Source organism: Neltuma alba, unplaced genomic scaffold (assembly GCF_004799145.2).
Source record: "Neltuma alba isolate B1F8T4 unplaced genomic scaffold, ASM479914v2 tig00011218_pilon, whole genome shotgun sequence".
Taxonomy (NCBI): domain Eukaryota; kingdom Viridiplantae; phylum Streptophyta; class Magnoliopsida; order Fabales; family Fabaceae; genus Neltuma; species Neltuma alba.
Genome location: NW_021635941.1, coordinates 150479 through 173206, shown reverse-complemented (window position 1 = coordinate 173206; position 22728 = coordinate 150479). Strand labels below are relative to the sequence as shown.

The 22728-nt window shown below is 36.3% G+C and overlaps 2 protein-coding genes and 1 pseudogene across 2 annotated transcripts; all 3 read right to left on the bottom strand.

Moving 5' to 3' along the window:
• Positions 1–609: 609 nt before the first annotated feature.
• Positions 610–8808, bottom strand: LOC114762529 (26S proteasome non-ATPase regulatory subunit 2 homolog A-like). The gene is given in 26 exon segments (XM_028952021.1): positions 610–922; positions 1019–1197; positions 1281–1389; positions 1495–1580; positions 1663–1776; positions 1865–1924; positions 2731–2946; positions 3029–3144; positions 3227–3458; positions 3584–3688; positions 3771–3911; positions 3991–4095; positions 4195–4302; positions 4700–4858; positions 5263–5337; positions 5558–5672; positions 6302–6384; positions 6491–6529; positions 6657–6722; positions 7161–7203; positions 7350–7417; positions 7676–7735; positions 7822–7942; positions 8074–8174; positions 8491–8638; positions 8729–8808. Coding segments are annotated over 25 exon segments (2682 nt in total). The 5' UTR covers positions 8599–8638; positions 8729–8808; the 3' UTR covers positions 610–849.
• Positions 8809–10537: 1729 nt separating this feature from the next.
• Positions 10538–11724, bottom strand: LOC114762543 (protein E6-like; annotated as a pseudogene).
• Positions 11725–18514: 6790 nt separating this feature from the next.
• LOC114762505 (transcription activator GLK1) lies at positions 18515–22150 on the bottom strand. Its single transcript, XM_028951999.1, is given in 7 exon segments — positions 18515–18858; positions 19385–19507; positions 19715–19786; positions 20158–20496; positions 20720–20860; positions 21315–21496; positions 21499–22150. Coding segments are annotated over 7 exon segments (1344 nt in total). The 5' UTR covers positions 21836–22150; the 3' UTR covers positions 18515–18708.
• Positions 22151–22728: the final 578 nt, after the last annotated feature.

Sequence of the window (22728 nt, the reverse complement as noted above, 5' to 3'; positions counted from 1 at the left end):
GAGAAAAAAAAGAAAAACAAAGTAGATTAAAATTTTATATTTAAGATCAGAATAAAAATCAAACAAGTTTTATATTAAAAACTAAAGATAATATTCATTATAAATAACCAACTTAATAAACTTTCCTATTTTATTCAAATTATGCAACTACTCTTAGTACCAGAGGTCATATTTTAGGATGTTAAAGTCAATAAAGACTTAAGTCGATCCAAGAAGTAGAAATGCATAGCAAGCTCGGTACTACGGGTGAGAAAACGAGGATGACGAAATGACGTGTCAAATATTCGTGTGAATCCATTCAGTATTCATGGCTCATGAGTCATAAAATTTAATATTTCATATTGATGTTAATTATTAATTATTCTCTCAAATAACAAAGTCCCCTTTTTCGGCCGTCCAGAGTCCTATTCAATACAAAATTTGGCGACTAGCCCCAAAAACGCAGCCACTAAATGGCCAAGCAATCCCATCTCAAATGATTTAGGCCCTAATAACAAACTGGCGTGTTATAATAAATTTATATGAAAAAAAAAATAAACGATTTGTTTTCCACAACTAAAGGAGTAACCTTCTCAAGCAGGCTTTCCTGTTTCTCACTCGTAATGATCGGGTATGCGATGTCAAACAACTAATGCTGATATTGAATTCTCAGGAATTCAATTGTCATGGAACGTTATTGACCTCAAAGCACACTAAATTGCTTCATTCAAAATGGGGGGCAAGCTATTAATTTAAATACTTTCTTATAACATGTTTATGCCAATTTTTCTTTCAAAAAAATACTAATCAAATGCTTAACATTAAGAGAGAGACGGGGGGAGAGGGAAGAGGCCGCATTTCGTGGTTCTTTTAGTCTTCCCTGTACTCTGGATTCTCCTTCAAAATAACAAAACCTTCAAGAATGGGCGATAGTGGAATATATCTGCAGTGAAAACAATAACAGGATTATTGGGCATGATCAGACTAACAAAATATGAAAATATGGTACTCTGAAATTTTGAGATAGTTCGGTATTTACTTTTCCGTGGCCAACTCTGCCCTATCACCAGCAGCAAGGAGTACAGGGGTGGAGTGTGTCTGAAAACCCGTGATTGTCTTAGGACGACCTGCTTGCCCTACAACATCTACAGCTTGACCCACGCGAACAGGCACAGACAGAGGTTTCAAGCTTTCATCCACAGTCAACAACATCCTTGGCTGTTGCCACAAAAATAAAGGCTTAGATCCGTGTCTTAACATAAGACCATACAGAGGATATATGACTCAGCATGAAAACTAACCTGCATGGCCAAAACGAGGAAGTACAGAACATAGTGATATTTTCCCAAGACAATGGCTTTCATGTCAAGGCATGCATGCAACATGGTAACTAGTCCAGCAAGAGCAGTCCTGTGAGGAGAGGAGCAGAACAATGTCATTCAGAAACATTTACAACAAAGCAATACATATCACTTTTGGTTTTCTATCAGCCTGGGTGAGCGAGGAACAACATACGGTGATAGTAAGAAGCGATCAGAATGATATGGATTAAGTGTTAATAAGCCCTTCCCCAAATGCACAAGACCTTGGGCAATTCGGACCTGTAGAAGGGGCAACAGCAATTTAGCTACTCTACAAAAACCAAAAGATGCGAAATTCTTAAGCAACTTAGATGAAGCATACACAAAATAGAAGGCTTGTGTCCTTGTAGTAATAGCTTGAAAGATTGCGAAGCATGCCAGCAATTCGTGCATTGTTGGTCCCTGCACCTATTAGACCCAGGGAGATAACTGCTGCCTGTAGCATGAAAATTGTTATTTCAGCCATGACCAGCAGCAGGAGACAGACAAAAAACATTGAAGTAAAGCTGGCTCCAATATCTTACCATTGCTACTTCTGAATCAGTGTCATGGCTCAGCCGGCTTAAGGTATCCATCACAGTGACCTGTCATGAACATCCGATCACAGAATTAGAAAATGTTTATAACATGTTTGGTTTTCAGTTTGCCAATAGTTCACTTCAGTTTGATAAGCTAAGTTATTTGAACGAGACGAATTCGAAGTACTCTTGAATGCAGAGCCACTAAAAAGGGTACTATTTTCATTATATATATAATATTAAATCTTTAAAGTTGAATATGGATAAAAATATATAAACATTTCTATAAATATTTAAATAAAAATAGATATTTGTACATATAATTAAATAAGGATAATTAAATCTTAAGAATCCCCCAAAAAAAGATCTTTTTTAATTAATAAATAAAAAAAATAATCATTTTTTCAAGCCAATCTTTCTTTCGTTATGTTTTTAGAAACTAATCTTAAAAATTAAAAGATCATATCTACTTTTAAAATCTGAAAAGAGTTAAAATATATATATAATTACCTATCTTTCAATAAAATAAAAGAGCGACATCTAATTTGAACCATAATACTAGTTTTAAATATCATCTCAACAGCTTCCATATTTCCCAATTCACCGTATCTCTCACTCTTTTCTCACAAATCGCCTCAAATACCCATCTCTCTCACTCCTCTCCTCCCAAATGCCGGGCGTCATTCTTCAATGGCTCTCTCATCTATGGACTCACACCCCAAAACATAAACTCAATCATGCAGCTCTTGTAAGCAAAATAACATTCTATCAGGTAATTTAACTAGGCCATTTTCCCAGCAGAACGGAGAGTATGTATTACACAGTCATAGTTACCAGAAGGAAAAATCACAGGAAAGCAAGCTCATACTTACCTTTGGGTTTGATATACACAGTAGACCAAGTGCCAAAGGTACTGCGCGGCGGATATTCTGCTCTCCATATTGTAGAAGATGTTCTAATGATCGAATTGCCATCTCAAGACCCAACTCTTCAGCCATTGCAACCATAGCAATTCCAATCACAGCAGGACCTTGGTGCATTTCACCTTTATCAAGATGTTGCGAACAATGACCCAAAAGGTTTTGCACCTGATTCAAAGAAGCATGAACAATTATAAATATTTGCTAGAGGGGAAAGGGGGAATTGCAATTAAACTCCCATAAAATGCACCTTGAGGACATTCCCAGTTCCAGCGTAGGCACATGATAATAGTGTCATGTCACAATATTTTCTGATTTTTTCATGAAAGGTCTTTGAAACTTCTGCTGTTGCCTCCACACTGTTTCCTGTTATAACCAAATAAACTGTTACCTGCTTTGAGAGAATAGAAGTGGTGCTACAGGAAACCTGTACAAGATACTGCCAAACATCTCAGTACCTGCTTCCCAAGGTAAAGAAGGCCAAGGCCAAGAGGCAAAAGCCGTGTGAGGGGCTCTCCCAGCTCTGCCTCACTGCGGTCCATTAATGCAAATATAATTGCTTGCGCAACTTCTTCGTTGCAAGAACCCACATAGATCAAGCCCAATGAAATTGCAGTAAAAGCAACCACATCAAGTGAAGCTTTAGCATCATTCAGTATAGGTGCCAATTTGTAGCGTAACTGACAAAACCATGGACAAGGTAAGATTTTTTTCCCTAAAGAGAAAACGAGCCCACTTGGATACACACAGAATCCCAGGTATAAGATCAGCACTCAGCGGACAAAAATGATGAGAAACAATTCACCTGCTCATTCTGAGAACCTGCATAGGCAATTCCCAACCCCATAATTGCACCAATCCTAATTGATGAATCTTCTTTGTCTGTGTAATCACCTAAAAGTGCCATCGCCTGAAAAGGACTCAAATAAGATACAACATAGAAATTGAAATAATATACGAGTCTGAGCAAAATAATAAATAAAAGCACTCACAGGATCACAATCATTCTTGATGCTACAATTTACAATACCAACTCCCAATAAAGCACCAGCAATGACATGTGTATCATTACTATGGAAGTACTTGTCAATTTGAGCAAGTCCAGAGTCAACGTCCCAGAGTAAAATCATACCCTGTTATGATGCAAAGATTTGTAAATAAAGGGTTTTAGTCCATAAGGCCAAAAATATAATTCAGCAATAGAATGCATACCAGACTTGCTGCGGCACTAGTCTTCCCATGTTCCTTATTTTTGAAAAGCCAATTCCCAGAAGAGCCACCACTTGAGGAGTCAGATGCAACAGTCATCAACTTATCCTGCACAAAAAGAAGAGGACAAAGGTCATCAGAAGAAATTAGTGACCCACAAACTTTCCTCACACACACACATGCTACCCTACAACTATGACCACATACCTGACCAAAGCCAGCATTTACAAAAGCATTCACAAAAGTAGCAGCCAGGTTCTGTCTAGCTGAATCAACACTAGCACCAGCACTAGCCCGACCATCAAGCAAGTGTGCCTATGGGAGCAAAAACAGAAAATTGAGGTTGAAAACAATCCAAGGAAATGGAAGAAACGACAATAGATGGCATAGTAATAAACATTTTTCACTATACACGTGAATCTTGAGCACAATCATTAATCGAAATGCCATTCATCTAAGATTTCATGCCAATTGCATAAAGTGCCCCATTCTTAACTATTGTTGCTCATTATAGAGTAGTACAATACAAAAATCTCTGTAAAATTACAAAATTATTATCCATTATAAATTATCAATTACTATAAATAAAAATAATTAAGGCTATCTCAGGAAGAATTTTTCAAAAAAAGTAATTTAAAAAAAATCCAGCACAAAAAGTCTTACCAAGTCCAGTCTTATTCAAGAAAAAGGGAAATGTCACTATAATAGATACCTTGTATATATCTTCAGGGGATTTAGGCTCCATCACTTCAATATCACGAGCAAGGGACAAATATCCTTCACTTAACTTAGAGTTGTTGATGATATCCTGCAACAACTCCCTGTCATCGTCATCAGCAACTATCTCTTCATCTAGCTCAAAAGTAATTCCCTGCATGGAAATAGTAATCAACAAATCAAAATTTTTTTCCGGAAAAAAAAAAACTCAAAAATATTAAATCTGCAAGAACATATTTCCTGTGGCGTCTTCTGCACTAAAGTAATTGAATTTCCAACTTTAATAAAGCAATAAGGGAGCAACCATATAGAGCATACGTCTTTATCTATAAATGGATAAATGCAACAGTATCCTACAATTCATACTATCCATGACAGGGAATAATTCCAGGTCAACTTCAGGTTTTAATTACCACGAGTTATAAAACTAAAGCAATCAATGCATGAAGCAAATATCATCAGAACAGAAGAGGTTCAAAAAGGGTAGTCCACAAGAAACGTGCAAAGGAAACTTCAACAAGATGGTCATCAAGTACTAATAGATTATTCAGGACTTACATGTCGAGCAAGTATGTAACAAAACTGCTTCTTCCGCAGAAGATCGTCACAAGAAGTAAAAACCTGCCTCACATACTGTAAATGACGCAGCAAATTGTTAGTTTAAATTTAAACTATAAAATATCTTAAAATAGAGGGATATAAAAATTATTTGTCCTATACTGCAAGATTTAATTCATTTGAACTAGTGCATTACAGATGAATAATTTGCAATTAAAAGAATTATAATTACTAACTTCTGAGTCAGAAAGCTTCAAAAAGAGGAAAAATAAATCATTTAACAACAAAGTCACACCTGCAGGTTATCCAGATACAATGCAATCTGAAGTGCATTTGGATATTCTTCAAATTTTAGATAGATCATATATGCGATGTCCAACACTAACATATCATCTGGCCCAGGAAGGTATCTGAAAATGTAACAATTATAACTTATTTACTTGAGTGCATGAGAAAAAAGGAACACAAAGTCAGTTTATTAACCTAACCCTGAACAATAAACATAAGCACAAGACAACTTCCCCAGATGAAACACTAATCTCCCCCTCTCATTTTGACCCAGGTACACTATTAAACTTTAGCTAGTAAACTTATCCTCTCTACAATACAAAACATGTAACTCCAGTTGTGAAGCCCAAATTAAGAATGATATGGAACCTCAGAAATTGTAACTGCATAAACACATCATGAATGACTGTATTATGCCACTTGAGCCAGTAACTCCCAATCCAGAATTCCATTGACCACAATTGAGGTAGGAGGTCCAAATGCAGATGATAATGTCAATAGCAATTTCTAAATCCTAAAGCGGCTGTCACTTCAAAACCAACCAATAACAAAATTACAACCTAAAAGTTGAGCTGCCCATGAGAAGGAAAATAATATTAATAATTAATAAAAGCGAAAAGTGCAGAACTAGATGACAACTTCACACGAAAATACGATACAAGTTATCCCGTTCCTTCGTAAGTCATGAATTTAAGTGATCTGAATGAAGCACTAGATGCTAAGCTCAAAAACCTGGATTTATTGCACTTACCTTGCTGAACTAGTCAGATACAAGCAAGTCCGCTTGAAATTTGTCTTGTCAACATGTTCAATCAACATATCAAGGTCTTCAACCTATAAGTTAACATTTGATCACATAAAATCAACTTCAGCTTACCATCTTAAGCAGTTCTTTTTTTTTTTTGGGGGGGGGGGGGGGGGAGAGGATTCGACAGGTTACCTCCATCAAGAGATCAACGGCCTCAGGTTCTGCATTGTGCTGTAACAGGATTCAAATTTTTCAAAACATAAATATCTTCATCGAACACGTGTCTATTACATATTTCATCTATCTTAAAGACCTAGATTACCTTTCTTCACTGAATAAAGATTGAGATATATCATACCTTCATGTGGAAAGCAACTATTTGTTGCACAAGCTCCATAAGATCATCAATAGGGGCCTCTTCACTCTGCAAAAGAGAATCATAGAGTTGAATTGGATACACAGGTAAAACTACAGGATAAAAGTCCAGGTTGCCATTCTAAGTATCTAATGAACAGTTATTCCCCCAAAAAACAAAAAAAAAATCTTCTTTGACAACTATTAACAGTATTGCAACTTCATTCTGGTTACCACATAATATCATAGAGAATAATGCTAATGTGCCTTCAAACCTTTTCATTTTGGTGTATATTACCCAAATCCCCCAAAACCAAACCACTTCTAGAGGCTTTAGGTTCCAACTTTTGAAAACACAAAAATAGTCAATACCTGAAACTATAATTACACTTCAGGTAATGCTAGCATGATCAATCATTCATTGGACCAAAAATGCACAACATACTATAGAAGCATCAGCAACAATTTTAACGAACATAATATCTTTTGGGTTAGACAAGTGCCTAACCTGTCGTTTAGCATACTCCTGAGCAATTTCGCCCGCCAAATTTCTGAAAAAAAGGAAACACAGAACTGGTGAGAATAAGATTTAGGCACAAGCCTGATTTAAAATTTCCTCATCGTACACTGTTACATCCAACCGATCCACCCCAATCATTCTAAAGCAAATAATTTCACGAAAAAACATGATGCTCACCTTACATACTCATGGCCCCATGAGCCAATATCACCATCTGAACCCAACAATCTGTACTTCAGGCTTTCCTGACAGTCGATATAGCATGACACAGCAGAATGTATAATGTTAGAAACAGGTCTTGCATTAATAAAAAAGCGGAAAACTTTAAGGGATTTAAAAAGAGATGTTAACCAACATCATTAGAGATTAAGTGAGAAATGCAAATCAAATAGCACAATGACACATACATTGGAAAAAATTGCACCCCTAACACTCCATACACAACCAACAATAGTAGTTAGAGAGACCATATAACTATGAAGTACTTAAACGGCAAGTCTTACCCGCTCTCCCTCAGCGGACATTGTCAAAGCCAAAACTGATAATATGTCAGCCAAGTACTTCTGCATTAAGTAAAGAGCAACTGACTAAGAACAAGATCATCACATCAACCTATTTAAGACAGAAATACAAATAACGCATATGATACCTTCAAATCGGATTCTGCCATAGTCTCATAATATGCTTTCAGAGTTCCATAATGGGGGCGCAGAAACTTTAGTGGCTTCGGAACAGACGTCATGGAGCTTGTTGACGTGCGAATTTCCTGTCTGCAACACAAGTATACATCCAATGTTAACCCACAATGGAAATTCCCGCCCAAAACGACTTACCTCCCTTTCAACTACCTTGAATGACCTAATTATCATTCAATTAAATGACCAAGTACATGTACGCTTACCTCATACTCTCCAGAGCGACCTTTTGCAAGCCGGGGTCTGGATCCTGAACCCTCTCCACATACAATTCCAGCTGTTGCTTTAACGCTAAATCCTCGTCCGACTGCACGCACAATTCAAAAAAACCCATGACACTCCAACTTTAAATAGATCAAAAGAAACGAGAAAAATCCAAAAGAGAAGTAATCGTTAGCTCCTCTCTGAGAAAGAGCACGTATTCATTCAAGGCGTCAAACCTAAACTACCAGTAGCTGCACTAGCTTCAGCGGTTAATAAAAATCTTTTTCCACTTAAAGAAAAAAAAGATTTTAGAAATTTCTTTTTTATGCGTTAGGTACTTCAGTTCAATCTTGACAAAATTCGAATCCAGAATCAGTGACAATACCCCAGAAAACTACACTCTACTCTTCTAGACTCACCAGATCTTCGTTTTCGACCTTCTTCTTCGCCAAGGCCTCATCTTTGCCTTCTTTGGTGGTACCACTCCCACTGGCACCGCCGGCAGTACGGTTTGGATCGGGCGCCATTGCAAGTCCCCAATAAACTTAAACCCTAAATTGGAAAATACTGCGAAAAGAAGAGCAAGCATTCAACGGTGAATACAATAGAGCAATTGATGTTCTCGCTCGATAACAGAGCACAAGGAGAAGAAAATACCGGAGCTGAAATTCTTGGGAAGACACTGAAACTGAACAACGAAAATCTTCAAAGCAAGCAACCTTGTCTTGTATCACCGAGCTTTCGTGTTGCCCAGGATTTCACGTCGTGCTTTTTATTTGCTTGGCCCAAAAGCCTATATGGGTCATCCAAGAAATAGCATCGCTACCCATTTTGTGGAGGGGATCAAGGTTTGGGCCAAGCTTGGTTAGCCCAAAATCCTATATGGATCATCCAAGGTAGAGCTCCGTACCCAATTTTGTGGTGTGGATCCAAATTTGGGCTGCTCTTTTTTGTCCTGCTTGTAAATTTGGGCTTCTCCTGGTGGGATTTTTGTCGAGATAATGGACTGGACTGCATAGATGATGGAGAAATCATATTATAAAAGTTGCTCACATTTAGTACCCAACAATATTTAACTCTTGATGGCACAACGTGGGAGAGGGAGAGCATTCTAGGCCCGAAAAATGGAGGAATTTTATATAATACTTCTGCATTTTTGCTAGATTATATATTCCTTCTTATCTAAATACAGGAGTTTAGGATTTTTTTTTTGGTAAGAAGTTGGGATATTTACTTTGATTAAGATATCAATCCAATTTTTATCTCTCAAATTTATTATTTTTTCAAGTTATTCATCTATACTGGTTGTATATGTGAATTGGGGTTTCTATCAATGTGATAATGATCAAATATAAATAACTAATTTAAGTAATTGTTTAATATTATTAGTTACCTACTGCTATATTTAATATTAAAGGGATCAGTATTCAGTATACGACGAGTGAATGTTCAGTTAAGCACCACATTGAATTTCAATCCAAATTGAAATTGTGAAGGGGGCATAGTAAAAGAACTAGATCCCTGTAGAGTTTCCCCTTGTACTGAACAAAAAGGCAAAAAAAAAAAAAAAAAAAAAGGAAGTAAAAGAAAAGGAGCAAAGGGAGATAAATCATTGCATGCATGCCTGCCTGCAGCATCCGAAGATTGATTGAAATAAAAAGTCATCAACCCAGGGAGCAATAATTGTGGACATAATTATTATTTATGTCCAAACTGTAAATCAAATTACATCTCAAATAAACTCACACTTCTTCCTTTCAGCACAAATTGTCTGGTTCTGTGGTAAGTTTAATAATTATTTCTCCTTCCTAAGTTATACTTTTTCTTCTATAGAAATTTCAGTTGGGCCCCAAGGACTAAAGTGAATTCATTGGTTTACTTTTCTGCACCCCATATGCTGCACTGCAAAGTAAATTGGAAACCATAATAGACTAAAATGGACACATCTATTTTAATGAATAATTATTGTGTCTGTTCAATGACCTCTCTTTATTTAAAATTGAATTGCAAGCATTTATGATTACTAATGTGGTCCTACTCCTAGGCAAAAGTCATGACTTGATCTTGTATGTGATGTGGCTGAAAAGAAATCTCATACGTGATTTTGTTCCAACAAGTTTTGAGAAAATGAAGAGTATCCAAGAGAAGAAAATTAATAATAGTTTTTCTGTTGATAATTAAAGTTCATCCCTGTCACTGGCTCTTTATATGACATTCAGCAACACAAGATGTAAAAGTAGTGTCCAAATTCTCTTTATCTAACTCTGAGACAGTGATTTGTTCTTCACAAATTCTTTGTAACCTATCAAGTGTGATTTAAATTCCCCTTCTTCAAAGTTTAGTTACATGAACAGCCAAAATTTAATTTGAACAATGCCATTCCTTTGTCTAGAATTTACTTAAACAAATCTAGTTTCCATGATTGATGAACAAATTCAGATGCCAGATGTACCCACTCTTCAAAACTGAAGTCACAACCACAGAATCATTGTATATAATTATATTCTTCATAACTGTTTCTAACTGCAGAAACATGAAACTACTGTGCCCTACATGTCGATCACGAAAGGAAACTAGCTTGAAGATAACAGATGACACATATTTCATCATATAATTCAGTAATTCTTTTTCTTTCGATCTTATATGCATACTCCTTCATCACATTAATTCTATGCCTCTCCATCACTCTCTCTGAACCATCATTAGGAGGAAAAAGAAAAAAAGACAGAGAACAAAAAAACACTGATCAAGGTTCATATCCCTGGCTTTCCTGCTGCTTCTCATACTCTTCCATGGTGTCAAACTCATTAGGATATTTCCTGTAGTAGTTGTTGTTGTTCTCATAGTAACTCCCTCCATAGTTATTATTCTTCTCAGCAGTAGTGGTGCTCCCTCTTCCTGTAGGCTCATACCTATCAACGTTATAATTATAATGATAATTCTGATTCTCACCCTTGACGTCATAGAAGTACCTGCCATTTTCCACAAACCTAGTATCGCTCATTCCTTCTCTTTTCCTCTCATACCCATTATAATAACCATTTTTGTTCTCAAAAAAATTGTTGTTGTTGTTGTAGTTGTTGTAGGAGTACCTATCATTATTATTATTGTAATACTCTTGGTTGTTGTAGTTGTTTCTGTACAACTCTTCGTTGTTGTTGTTGTAGTTGTAGTGCTGTAAAGCTTGGTGCCAAAACTCTGTTAAAGTTCTCATGGTTGTCATTGTTCTGGAAGCTTGTGGTGCCATAGAGGCCGTAGCCATCTCCTCTGTCCACGAACTCAGATTCTGCAGGTGAAGGTACTGGTGATGATTCTGTTGATTCTGGTGCAGGTGCTGGGGCTGCGAGTATTGATTCGGGTGTTGCTGCGATTGATGATTCTGAAGGAGAAGGAGAAGGAGAAGGTGAATGTGAAGGTGAGGGCGAGGGTGGGTGAGATTTGAGTTTGGGAGGGATAACTACGACTTTGGGATGATTGCTGTGAGAGGTTGTGAAGTGGGAGAAGAAGCTGAAGAACTTGCCTTCTCTTGCCTGAGTTTGAGGAGAGTGAAGAAGAACAAAAGCAAGAAGGAGGAGGAAGAAGGAAGAGAGACGGTGGGAAGCCATGGTGGGAACTCAGTGAGAGAAGTGGCAAGCTGAAAAGCTGGACAGTCCACTGTCAAAGGATGGAAGGGGAAGGCTCGTTATATAGAACTTTATTGGTGGCATTCAACAGGAATTAGTAATAATAAATAAAGAAGCAAATGATAATGCTGTGGTCCCAGACAGTAATAGTAATAATGTTATGGAAGCCTTTTGACTGATCTGTTCATATCTATGTGCAAGCTAAAGCTCAACATTGAGAGAACTAAAAACCTGCAATAAAATTACTAATAATAACACGTACCAGGTAAAATTGTATAGTGAAAGTGGAGGGAGGAGTGAAAAGTAAAAGGTTGGATTAGAAGAGAATAAAAGTAGGTATGAAGGGGGAAATGGGAAGGGCGTGGAATGGTGCGAGGATTGAGGAGAGAAGAAAGGAAGATTGGGTGGTGTGTGGGGTATGAGCACTTTAATTAGCAGGTTGATGCTGCATGTGCAAGTTTCTCTCAATGTCAGCCTGCGGGACGCACCCATTTCTCTTTGCTCCATCCACACCTATTTTAATCACTATGCCTCAATTTTCCTATTTATTTATCCTTTTCACATGTGAAAGAATATGTAATGTTTGTGTGACTTGATTTTTTCTCCCTAACTTGTCAAACGGCAAAAAAGTGCCAGTTTCCTCCTTTGCTCTCTCTGGATTCCCCAAAGTTGATTAACGAAACTAACGCAGTACATTGTGGTCTCACTTTGGTGAGCCACCATTATTATGAGAATGGAAGTTTATGCATATAATATTCAAAACAAGAAACATAAATAATATTACCTCCTGTATTTAACATAAAATCTAGTTAGGGGATTCGTTTTAGTTCTAAATATAAGATTTCAATTTATTTTGTCTCTCAAATTTATAATTTTTTCTCAAAATATTCTTATTAATTGTAAGGAGTTCCCACCAAGAGTAGTTCTAATAAACCTAATTAAAAAGAATAGTTAAGATAAATGAACACATATTTGTTATACATAACTAACTTAATTAATTTATTTAATATATTTAAATTAGCTATCTGCCTCTTTTTAAATTAATCTCTTCAATTTAAAAAGAACAGGCTTGATATTGTGAATAACCCTAAAAGAAAACACAGTCGAAACAAAATGATGGTCAACAATAATTAATTATAATCAAGTAAACTTAAATCAAAATCAAACAGCCCATGTGATATCAATCTCAAATTAAAGGGAAAAGAAGTTGAACTTGAATATTATCAAGCATTCAACTCTTTTGGTCTTTGCCGCCAACACATGAAATCTTGAAAGTGTCTTGGTGTCGTCTTTGGGGACGAAAAAGAAAAAGATGGGGAGAAACAATAAAGGTAAAAATAAATAAATATAATGATAATACAAAGGAGACAGGAGTCATGTTAGTTTGGGGAATGGGCGTGATGAGCGGACAACATTTGAAAACAGAGACCGTATATAGTGCTCTTTCGGACCTCCAAACTGAAAAAGACGTTCAAACCTGTTCTTCTCTGTTTTGGTTAAGCATTTTTTGACTTTACATTCATGTTCTGTTTTTTTTCCTTTATTAGGAAAAAAATGAAAGAAATTTCATGGACTTATATAATTGTTTGAACCAATTTAAAAAAGATATCTTATATGTTACAAGACAAAATTCATTTTACATATTTATCTTTACATATTGGGGGGCAAAAGTTGAAGGCCAGTTCAAATTTAAGTATTTGCATGATGTTTTGACTTTACATTCATGTTCTCTGTTTCTTTTTTCCTTTATTAGGAAAAAAATGAAAGAAATTTCATGGACTTATATAATTGTTTGAACCAATTTAAAAAAGATATCTTATATGTTACAAGACAAAATTCATTTTACATATTTATCTTTACATATTGGGGGGCAAAAGTTGAAGGCCAGTTCAAATTTAAGTATTTGCATGATGTAAATTTATCAATTGAAATATAAATATTACCATTCACATAATGTAAATTTACAACTAAAAAATATTTAACATTATCTTCCATTAAACAACCCAAATTTACAAATCAAGTAATGAGTATTTACTATCAACATGAATAGTCCTTAAAAATATGTATTTCGAGTATGGTCCCCAGTCATAATTCTCCCACGTTGTTTTCGGATTTGCCGGATGGATCGGCTTCCTCTTTTTATGGATTTGGATATTCATTAGAGGAGGGATTGTCCCAATTACAACTTGTGGCCAGGCCCAAGATTGAAATCAGTATTGAGGTGTCAAATTTTTTCTAAATAAAAAACGAGCCTTTTAGAACAAAAGACAGATTGGCCCAATGATCGCTCGCAAGAAAGGCCTCCAAACTCTATATCCCTCAGAATAAGATTTGAAGAGTTAATAAGAATCAGGATTAGAATTAGAAACTACGATAACTTTATAAAATGAATTTTTGTCTTCATTGAAGCTTGAATACTTTTCATACTCAATATGAAGAACAAAAGAATACACACGAAATACAAAAAAATCTTCATTTTCATAAATGTTGATTAATTTAAAAGAAAAACTTCATTTTTCTTCTCGTTAATGGCAATTGCGTGATTATTTTAAACCCATAAAAATTCTTTACAGTCACATCAAAATTTCAAAAGTTGATCCCATTAAAAAAAAACAAAGAAAGAATTTGACAAACTCCCGCCTTATTCCGAAGCCATTTTCGTGTAGAGAATAACTACTCACTTTTTCATAGTCAGACACCTATTATTAACTACAACTAATCTTGTAATTATTACTACAAACTAATCTTGTAATTATTAACTACAACTAATCTTGTAATCACTAGAACAGTGTAAGCGTTACCTAGATTTGTGTAGAGAATAACTATTCACTTAGTCACAGGCAAAATTGTCAATTGGTCTTAATTTCACAAAATGACAGATTGGGTCACTGACCCTTTCTGTCATTTGAAAATTCTAAGATCCAATCTGGGATTTCATATATTCAAAGGACCTTTTTGAAATTTTCCCAAAATTCTTTACAGTCACATCAAAATTTCAAAAGTTGATCCTATTAAAAAAAAAAACAAAGAAAGAATTTGACAAACTCCCGCCTTATTCCGAAGCCATTTGTTAGTTATTTGTGTGTTGCTAAGAGGCACAGTGCGCCATCTGGCCCGTCCCACTTGCCGAGGGCTGCCTTTGTGTCCTTTTTTCCCGAGTGCCACGTCATCGCTATGTCCTTGACATTGGACTTTAGGGGGCATTCAGCGCGCTTGTGGGCCCAAACCGCGAACGAATGTCTGACTCGGCTAATCCATGACGCGTGTTGACATCTTGTGGTGTACATGTGGCAGGTCTCATTTCAAGATATCAATTCATCACTCGTTGATTGTCCATATGTCCCTTTTTTTTTGGGTGATAAACAGGGGCTAAGCCCAAACAAAAACAAGAATTAGCCTAGAATTAGCTATTCTCCGAATACCATCTTCTAAATCTTCACACAGTAGCCAATCAGTTTAGGCGGTGGATTATTCCAGACTCTTCTCTGTTCCTTCTGACTCAAGCTCATTCTTGCTAGTCTGTCAGCGCATCTATTTTCTTCACGGTAATTATGCCGCCAGCAAACATTCCAATCATCTTTCTGCGTCTCTTCGACATTTCAATTCATCACTCGCTGATTGTCCATTTGTCCTCTTTCAAACTTTCAAGTCTCCGTCTCCCCTGGGCCCCACCCCGTGCGTGTCTCCACTCTCCCGTTTTTCCCTCTCAAGCTGCACATGCCCAAATCTACACCAACTTTACACTCCATTTATACATTCATGTATTATACCAATTTCATCTACGTCACGAATTATATATCGGAGTTTGTGGCTGGTATAAAAATTTATTTGATTTTTATTTTAATTCTAAATATAATATCTTAATTCATTTTGTTTCTCATATTTATTTATTTTTTTAAAGTAGTCTTTGTAATAATAATAGTTCCACATATATTTATTACAAATAACTAATTTAATTAGTTCTCTTAATCTATTTAAATCAGTCAATTAATTCTTATATTAGAAACACACATAGTATTATTTAGATCTTCTTTAATAATTACAATAACAAAGAGAAGAAAAGTACACAGGGTGGGTCTAATAGACAATCGTATTACAAAACAAAAACACTTCAGTAATGTGCATCTCAAAACTGCATTTGGGGTGTCCATCAGCTCTCCCTTAATTTTCTCATACTTCCTAAATATTTTTTCCTGGTGTTTTAATCAATATATTTTATATAAAATAAATGATATTTTGATACTTTATGAGCAAAAAATAATACAGTTTTAAATTTTTTTTATGATTCTAAATATTATGTCCATAGATTAACAAATAAATTAACACATTTCAAAGTATTTTCTTTAAAAAATCATGAAAATAAATTTAAAATTGTATATGTTTTTTGTCTATGGCATATCAAATTTCAATCACCCTTTTTTTTTTTGTATAAAATGTATGAAATAAAGAGGCAGTAGAAACAGCTAATCCTTCAAATCCTGAAAACTAAAACTTACGCTACCCATTTATGTGTGTGTGTGTGGACACTTAGACGTACTTGTCAACAGTTATTCACTAGGAAAATACCAAACAAGTGTCGTACCTTTCAAATTGGCTTTGTGCTTCCCTGGAAAATACAAGACGTTAACTTAAATATAATTTTACATTTCATGTTTATCTCTCCACTTGTGTTTGTTGTTGACGATGCAACCGGCTGAACGTGATGGTTTTTTGTCTCGATGTTCTAAAAGATGCCGCAAAATAGGATCCTGTACGTGTCGGTCACATACTAGGTGTGCTTGCGTGTCCAATCCATTCACATTCGCTAATTTTTTCCACTACCCTCGATTATTCTTTTGTACAGTTTTACCTTTGGTTCATTACAAGGCATCATAACTAATTAATTACTTAAATGGGAGCGTACGTTAATTTCCGGCACGGAACTCTCCATTGCGTAATCTCTCCATTTAGCCTCCATTTAGATAAAACGGTGTCGTTTCTCCATTTAAATAAAACGCTACGTTCAACAACTAGGCACTCAAGCGGCAATGAAACACCAATGATTTTAGCACATGTTCTGGGCAGGGGCAAAGCACAAATAATATTTATACAGAACATAATAAATAGCAAGGCAAAAATTGTCTTCATGTTCTGTGTAATAAATTCAAAGACTCGACAAAAATTTTAGCGCTTAATCATTCCCTTAGATGGTCAGGAGTAGTTCTGCTGCCCACTATTTAGCAGTTTTTGTATCAGCAATATAGTGAGCACTAAAAGATGCAGCCTCCTGTGGCAATAAGATTCCCTCTTTGATCATCAACCAAAGGTAAGAAACATCGAAGACAGTTCAATTTGTTAAACACCCAACCACTTTGAAAATAAAACTCTTATTTAGAATACTGTAGATAAAGCAACGGAGATAGAGGGGCGTAATTTGTGAAGGAAAAAGGGGGCATTAAAGCATTTTAAAGGGTAAGAAATAAAATAAGTGGGTGAGGAAGAATGGAATGTTAACTTTCTCTCTTCTCCCTGGGCGATGGTGGTTGAAGGTAAATAGGACCATGGGTGGTGAAGACTTAGAAGAGCATTATGGATTAAGAGAATCACAGAAGAGCACAATGGATGAAGAGACGGTGGGCAATCAGGAATTATCACTAACGACAGTGAGATGTGTGAAAGAAGAGAAGTCGGTCATGGAAGAATAAAAAACTCACGAGATCGAAACGATAAACGCTCAGTTGAGTTGGAAAAAGCTGTAATTTTTCAAAAAAATTATAAAACAACACCGTTTTATTGAAATGGAGGCTAAATGGAGAGATTCCGCGCCGGTTAATTTCTAGTTACAATGTTAGTTGCCTTGTTCATTGATGTGTAGGCAATTAAAGTGGTCGGTAATATTTTAGTCCCGACGTCATTTCATTTTCATGTGTGCATAATAATAAGCTGTATAACTCGCTCGCCAAATTAAATGTGCCTTCAAGACTCGGAAACCCTAGCTATAGTATCACTGAAATTAATGTTCAATCTATCTGACTCATACGGATATTAGTATAATGCTGCGACTTTGACACCCAAATCAAAACACACGCCCCAAAAATAAAATAAAACCAACTAATTAAAATCTTATAGCAATGATGAGTTAACATTCTGCCCATATATATTTCTCTTTTCTTGTCTTCGTAACATCAAGTTTTCTATAGTGAATATATGAATTATGAACATATTCGTTATTATCTAAACACGACCCATTTTGTATGTAAAGAAACAATGATCAAAATAAATAAGTAGCAGTTGCAAATAAATCAGGAGCTTTGTTGCTGTACTTTATTTAACCAACGGTCTTAGGTTCACGTCCCAGACATACTTAACCAATTAGTGTTTCTTATGGCCCCAGTTATACTTGACTTGGATTAATCAAACAATGAAGTGGTTTTTAAATGTCGGTGTGGTTTAATGATAATTAGGAAAAAAATAACATCGGCATTTATAAGTACATCGTAGTACTCTTGAAGTCATGAAAGCATATTAGGTAAGCAGATTTACTACAAGAATTTCATTTATTGAGAATTGTAGGTCATCTTATACTACATACCTCTGATTCTTGATATAAGATCAACTAAATAATTTGAAAAAATTAAATAAGTTATAAATTATTTTAAAATATTTATATTTATTATTTTTCTCCAAACTAATTATAATTTAATTCATTTATAAATTGATGTATAACCTAATGATGCACATAAGTATTTTAGATCAAAGATAATGTAACATATGTAATTGAACAATTTAATAACTTTCTTACATAAATTAGTCAACTAGATCTTATTTTAAAGAGCAGAGATAGTATATAACATTATAATATAGCTTATTTACCTTTTAATACCATTCATACACTTTTTGCCCCACTTATGCAGAGGGGGAAATATCGATGAAGAATGAAGCATGGTTCGTAATTATAATATATATATATTGAGATGTTACATGAGCATGTAATTAAAGAAATGATGAGAAGTCGTCGAATTAGGGTTTGGATGGTCAAGCAGGAGAGGGAGGAATCTTGGGAATTCCTTGTCTCTTTAATTCACTCAACACACTATCAAGCGCCGGGGCCTTCAGGCCCAGGGGAAGTGGCAGCGATGGTTTTGATAAAACATCTCCAAGAGCTGCATCTACGCTTTCCTCGGACTGCCACAAACATTTCATTACTCAAATCATCAATAATATAATTAACCTAATCAAACAATCAATCAATCAATTAATTAATACTCTTAAAACTTTTCACAGTGTGGTGCATGCATGCATCTATATTAAGTTCCTTACCGCCATTTATATAGCTATATATTCCGAGAAAATCATAGAAGACCATAATTACGTGTGAAATTAATTTATTTTCTGTTCACTAATTTCCCTCTTTTTTCATAGTTCTCTCTCAGTGCATTATATTGATTGCATCCAGTTTGTGACTAAAATTGTCAAAATTGCTTTAAAATTTGTGCACTATATATGTCAAAATAGTTTGCCTAACATTAATTTGGAACGTTTTGCCCTGCATTGAATTTTATATTAATTCACTTCCTACTCTTTTCTGAATCTCATTCCCAGCTTTACGGGCAAACAAAAATTTTACAGGTAGAAAAGAAAATATGAATGAGGAGTTTTTATTTCTGTAGCCGTTTGCGGGTACCGAAGAACGAGAGAGGAGAGAAGTTACCGGGTGGAAGTCACAGACGGACCATGGGCCGGGGGGTTGCCCGCCGGCGGGAGATCCGATGTCGGGATCTGCCGTGAACATGCCGTGGGGTGGAATGCCAGGGACAGGAGGAGATCCAAATCCCTGCGTGCATGAACCACAAATAATTAATATTGACTATATTCAGTTCATTCACTTCCCCTATTGTGAAGCAAACCCAAGAATGTACTATTTCTTTCTCTGGCAGTATTTTACGTCGTAACGTTGTCTACAAGAATTTCCAATTTCTCAAGAACAAGACAACTTGAGTGGCTCCAAAACAGTATGGAATCGCTGGAAAGATTAATTTACCGTCGCAGTCAGAGGTGTTGGAGGTGGAAAGCAGTATGTTCCTGTTCCTGGGGTTAGTGCTTTTGAATCAGCCTGCATTAAAAAGGAATAATAAACTCTATTATACCTCCAAAAATAAAGGATTTTAATTAATGGTATCAAATCTGTTATACAAATTTTACATTAAAAATTAAAATATATCCTCAAATAGTGCTCACCTTTCTCAATCTCCCATGTCAGATTTATATATATATATATATATATCTCATTGGTGACAATTGAGACTTTATTCAAATATTGTTGTAATATTTGCAGGTGCTGCCGCCAACAAATATCAAGTCCCTCTTTTAAAAAAGTATGTCTGATATACTCAAATAGTTGGACCTCTACTAAATTAAGATTTATATACAAGGTTTCAGACTAAACTAGACACACAAAAATCTAGTTGTAATAGAGAGTTTGACCTGCTGGTGGTGAGGCTGCCATAATGAAGGGTCTGAAGGTGGCGGAGCGACTGGGTATAGCCAGGCTGGGGGCGGCGGCGGCGGCGGCTGCGACATTGAATGTGGAAGATGATGATGTTGTTTAGGCCAGTGGGGCATGAAGGAGTAGGGGTCCATCGTGGGATGGCCCCATACGTGTAAGGGCCTAAAATATTGGGGCATCGTCCATGTTGACGGAGGAGCCATCTGAGGGAATCCCATGGTGGGTGGCGCTGCCCATGGCCTTACCTCTCTCCTCTTATTCCACCTCGCTGCTTCTGCTTCACGCGCCAGCAAATGCTTCCTATGCGATCGATATTTCTGTACATTGATTCCAAAATTAACTCTTCAATATCCCCACTGTATTACAGGACAAATAAATCCAGCAGTCCACAGAAATATATAGCAGAAGTTTATCTCCACTAGTTGCATGCATATGATATTTATATATATATATATATATATATCATTTCGGATAATATTATATTGCACACAATATATTTGTCTTAATTTCAAACAATTACGGATGGATATAATTAAGTACTTGGAGGTGGCTGGCGATGTTGTGGCGAGTTAAACAAGCAATTCCCATAATCTCTAAGATTTTGGAAGGAACTGCCTTGTCCACTCCAAGCTGCTCCACTGCTTGCACGAATCGCCTGTGTAATTCTGGGGTCCAGTCCACCTGAAACAACACCCGACGAGCTCTAATAAACATCATCATCAGATCTATCCCAGGAAAAAAAAAATCAAGTATTTGTTTCGTTAATATTGCTGCACTCTCTCTCAGACATTGTCCCTCACCCCCCCCCCCCAAAACCATCTCTAGCTTGCCCTTTCATCAACTTAATGTCTTATGGTATGCCCGTGATCGAGCTGACACCATTCGTGACTGAAGAGAGAAGACCCATAATTGAGATAGGGACTGATCCTTAAGGAGTAGCTTTACTGCACATGGACGACTTCCTCATTCAAATCTAATTAATATTCACGACCACCTTAATTCTAAGACCGAAATTTGTGCTACCTCGCTAATTATGATTCCTTTTGTGGAGAACTTATTTCAGATTTGAACGTGTGGAAATAAAAATTACGACCAGTAATGAAGAAGGTACTAGTTTGTGAGGCAGTTAGTTTACCTTCACCTTTCTCTTCCCTTGTGAATTTTTGGATTGGGCTGATGATTTTCTTCCCTTTTGCTCACTGTTCTTCGTCGATGGCTTCAGCGTCGCCGCCGCCGTACATTCATCGTCTCTTTTGTTCACTATCTCTTCTGCTGCTCGGCTTGACCCAGAATTTGAGGCCGAAGCTGAAGAGCTTTATTATCACAATCCTCCTCCTCCCCAGTTATAATACTGTTCTGGTGTTGATCACCTCTATTATCATTATTTTCCATAGAAAGCGAGGATGAGTTCATGTTCTCCGACGACTCCATGGAAAACTCGGAGAGGATTTCCGGGCCCATCTCCAAATCCGGCAACACATCTCCGGCGACGTTGATGCCGACAAAAAGATCGTCAAAATTGATGTTTTCCAATAGATTCCCATCACAAAATTCTCCAAACCCGTCATCTTCACCGACGATTGATGAGAAAACACCCATCTCTCCTTGGCTTTTAATTTCATCTTTGGTTCCCCTCAATGGTGACACCGCGAGCATCAATATCGATTCCCAGACTTCCCACCAACTTAATAATTAAACACTCTTTGTGCCAGCGCGCGCGCCCCGGGGGGGGGGGGGTGTTACTTCTGCTCAAACTTTAGCAAAGTTCAGTGTCGCGTGCGAACGTAACTGGTGGTTTAGTGCAACATGAAATGATGATGAAATTGCAGAAAGCTGAACAAGGATGCTGCTGGGCATGTGGAAAAAGAAGACGAGCGAATTATTGGAACTGGAACAAGCATTGATGATGAGGGGTTTTGATTTTGAACGATTTTATACTGCCTTTTTTGGAAGTGCCCAGAGAGGGCTGCATGTGTCTGTATGTGAAGCGAGAGGGCTTGCATCTCCATTCTCCACCACACCTTGATTATTATTATGAGAGTTTTTAAATGAGATTTTGTTTTTATCTTTTTGTCTGGAACGGCTACTTGCAGCTTTATTATTAGACATAATTTAATCTTGTGGGTGGCATTTTTTTCCTTCAATGTTTTCCGTATTCAGAAAAACTAGTCTTTTCTTTTTTTAACCCATATTTCTTATGCTCTTTGCACGCGTTTTTATAAGCAACGCCTTTTTTTATGTGTGAAAGTTAATGTTTGGTAATAGTGACTGCATATTTTTGGCCCAATATATTGATTTTTTTTTTTACCAGCGCCCAATATATTGATACTAAACCACTAAACTCATGAGGATATACTACTTTGGCCCAAAAAAAAAAAGAGGATATACTACCTCCTGGTCCTTAATATAAGACCACGTTTGATTTTTATGTTGATCCTAAATATAAGACTCTAATCTACTTTGTCTCTCATATTTACTCAATTTTTCTAAGATAGTCCTTCTAATAATTATAGTTCTAGTCAATACACTTGATTAGCAAAGATATTTTA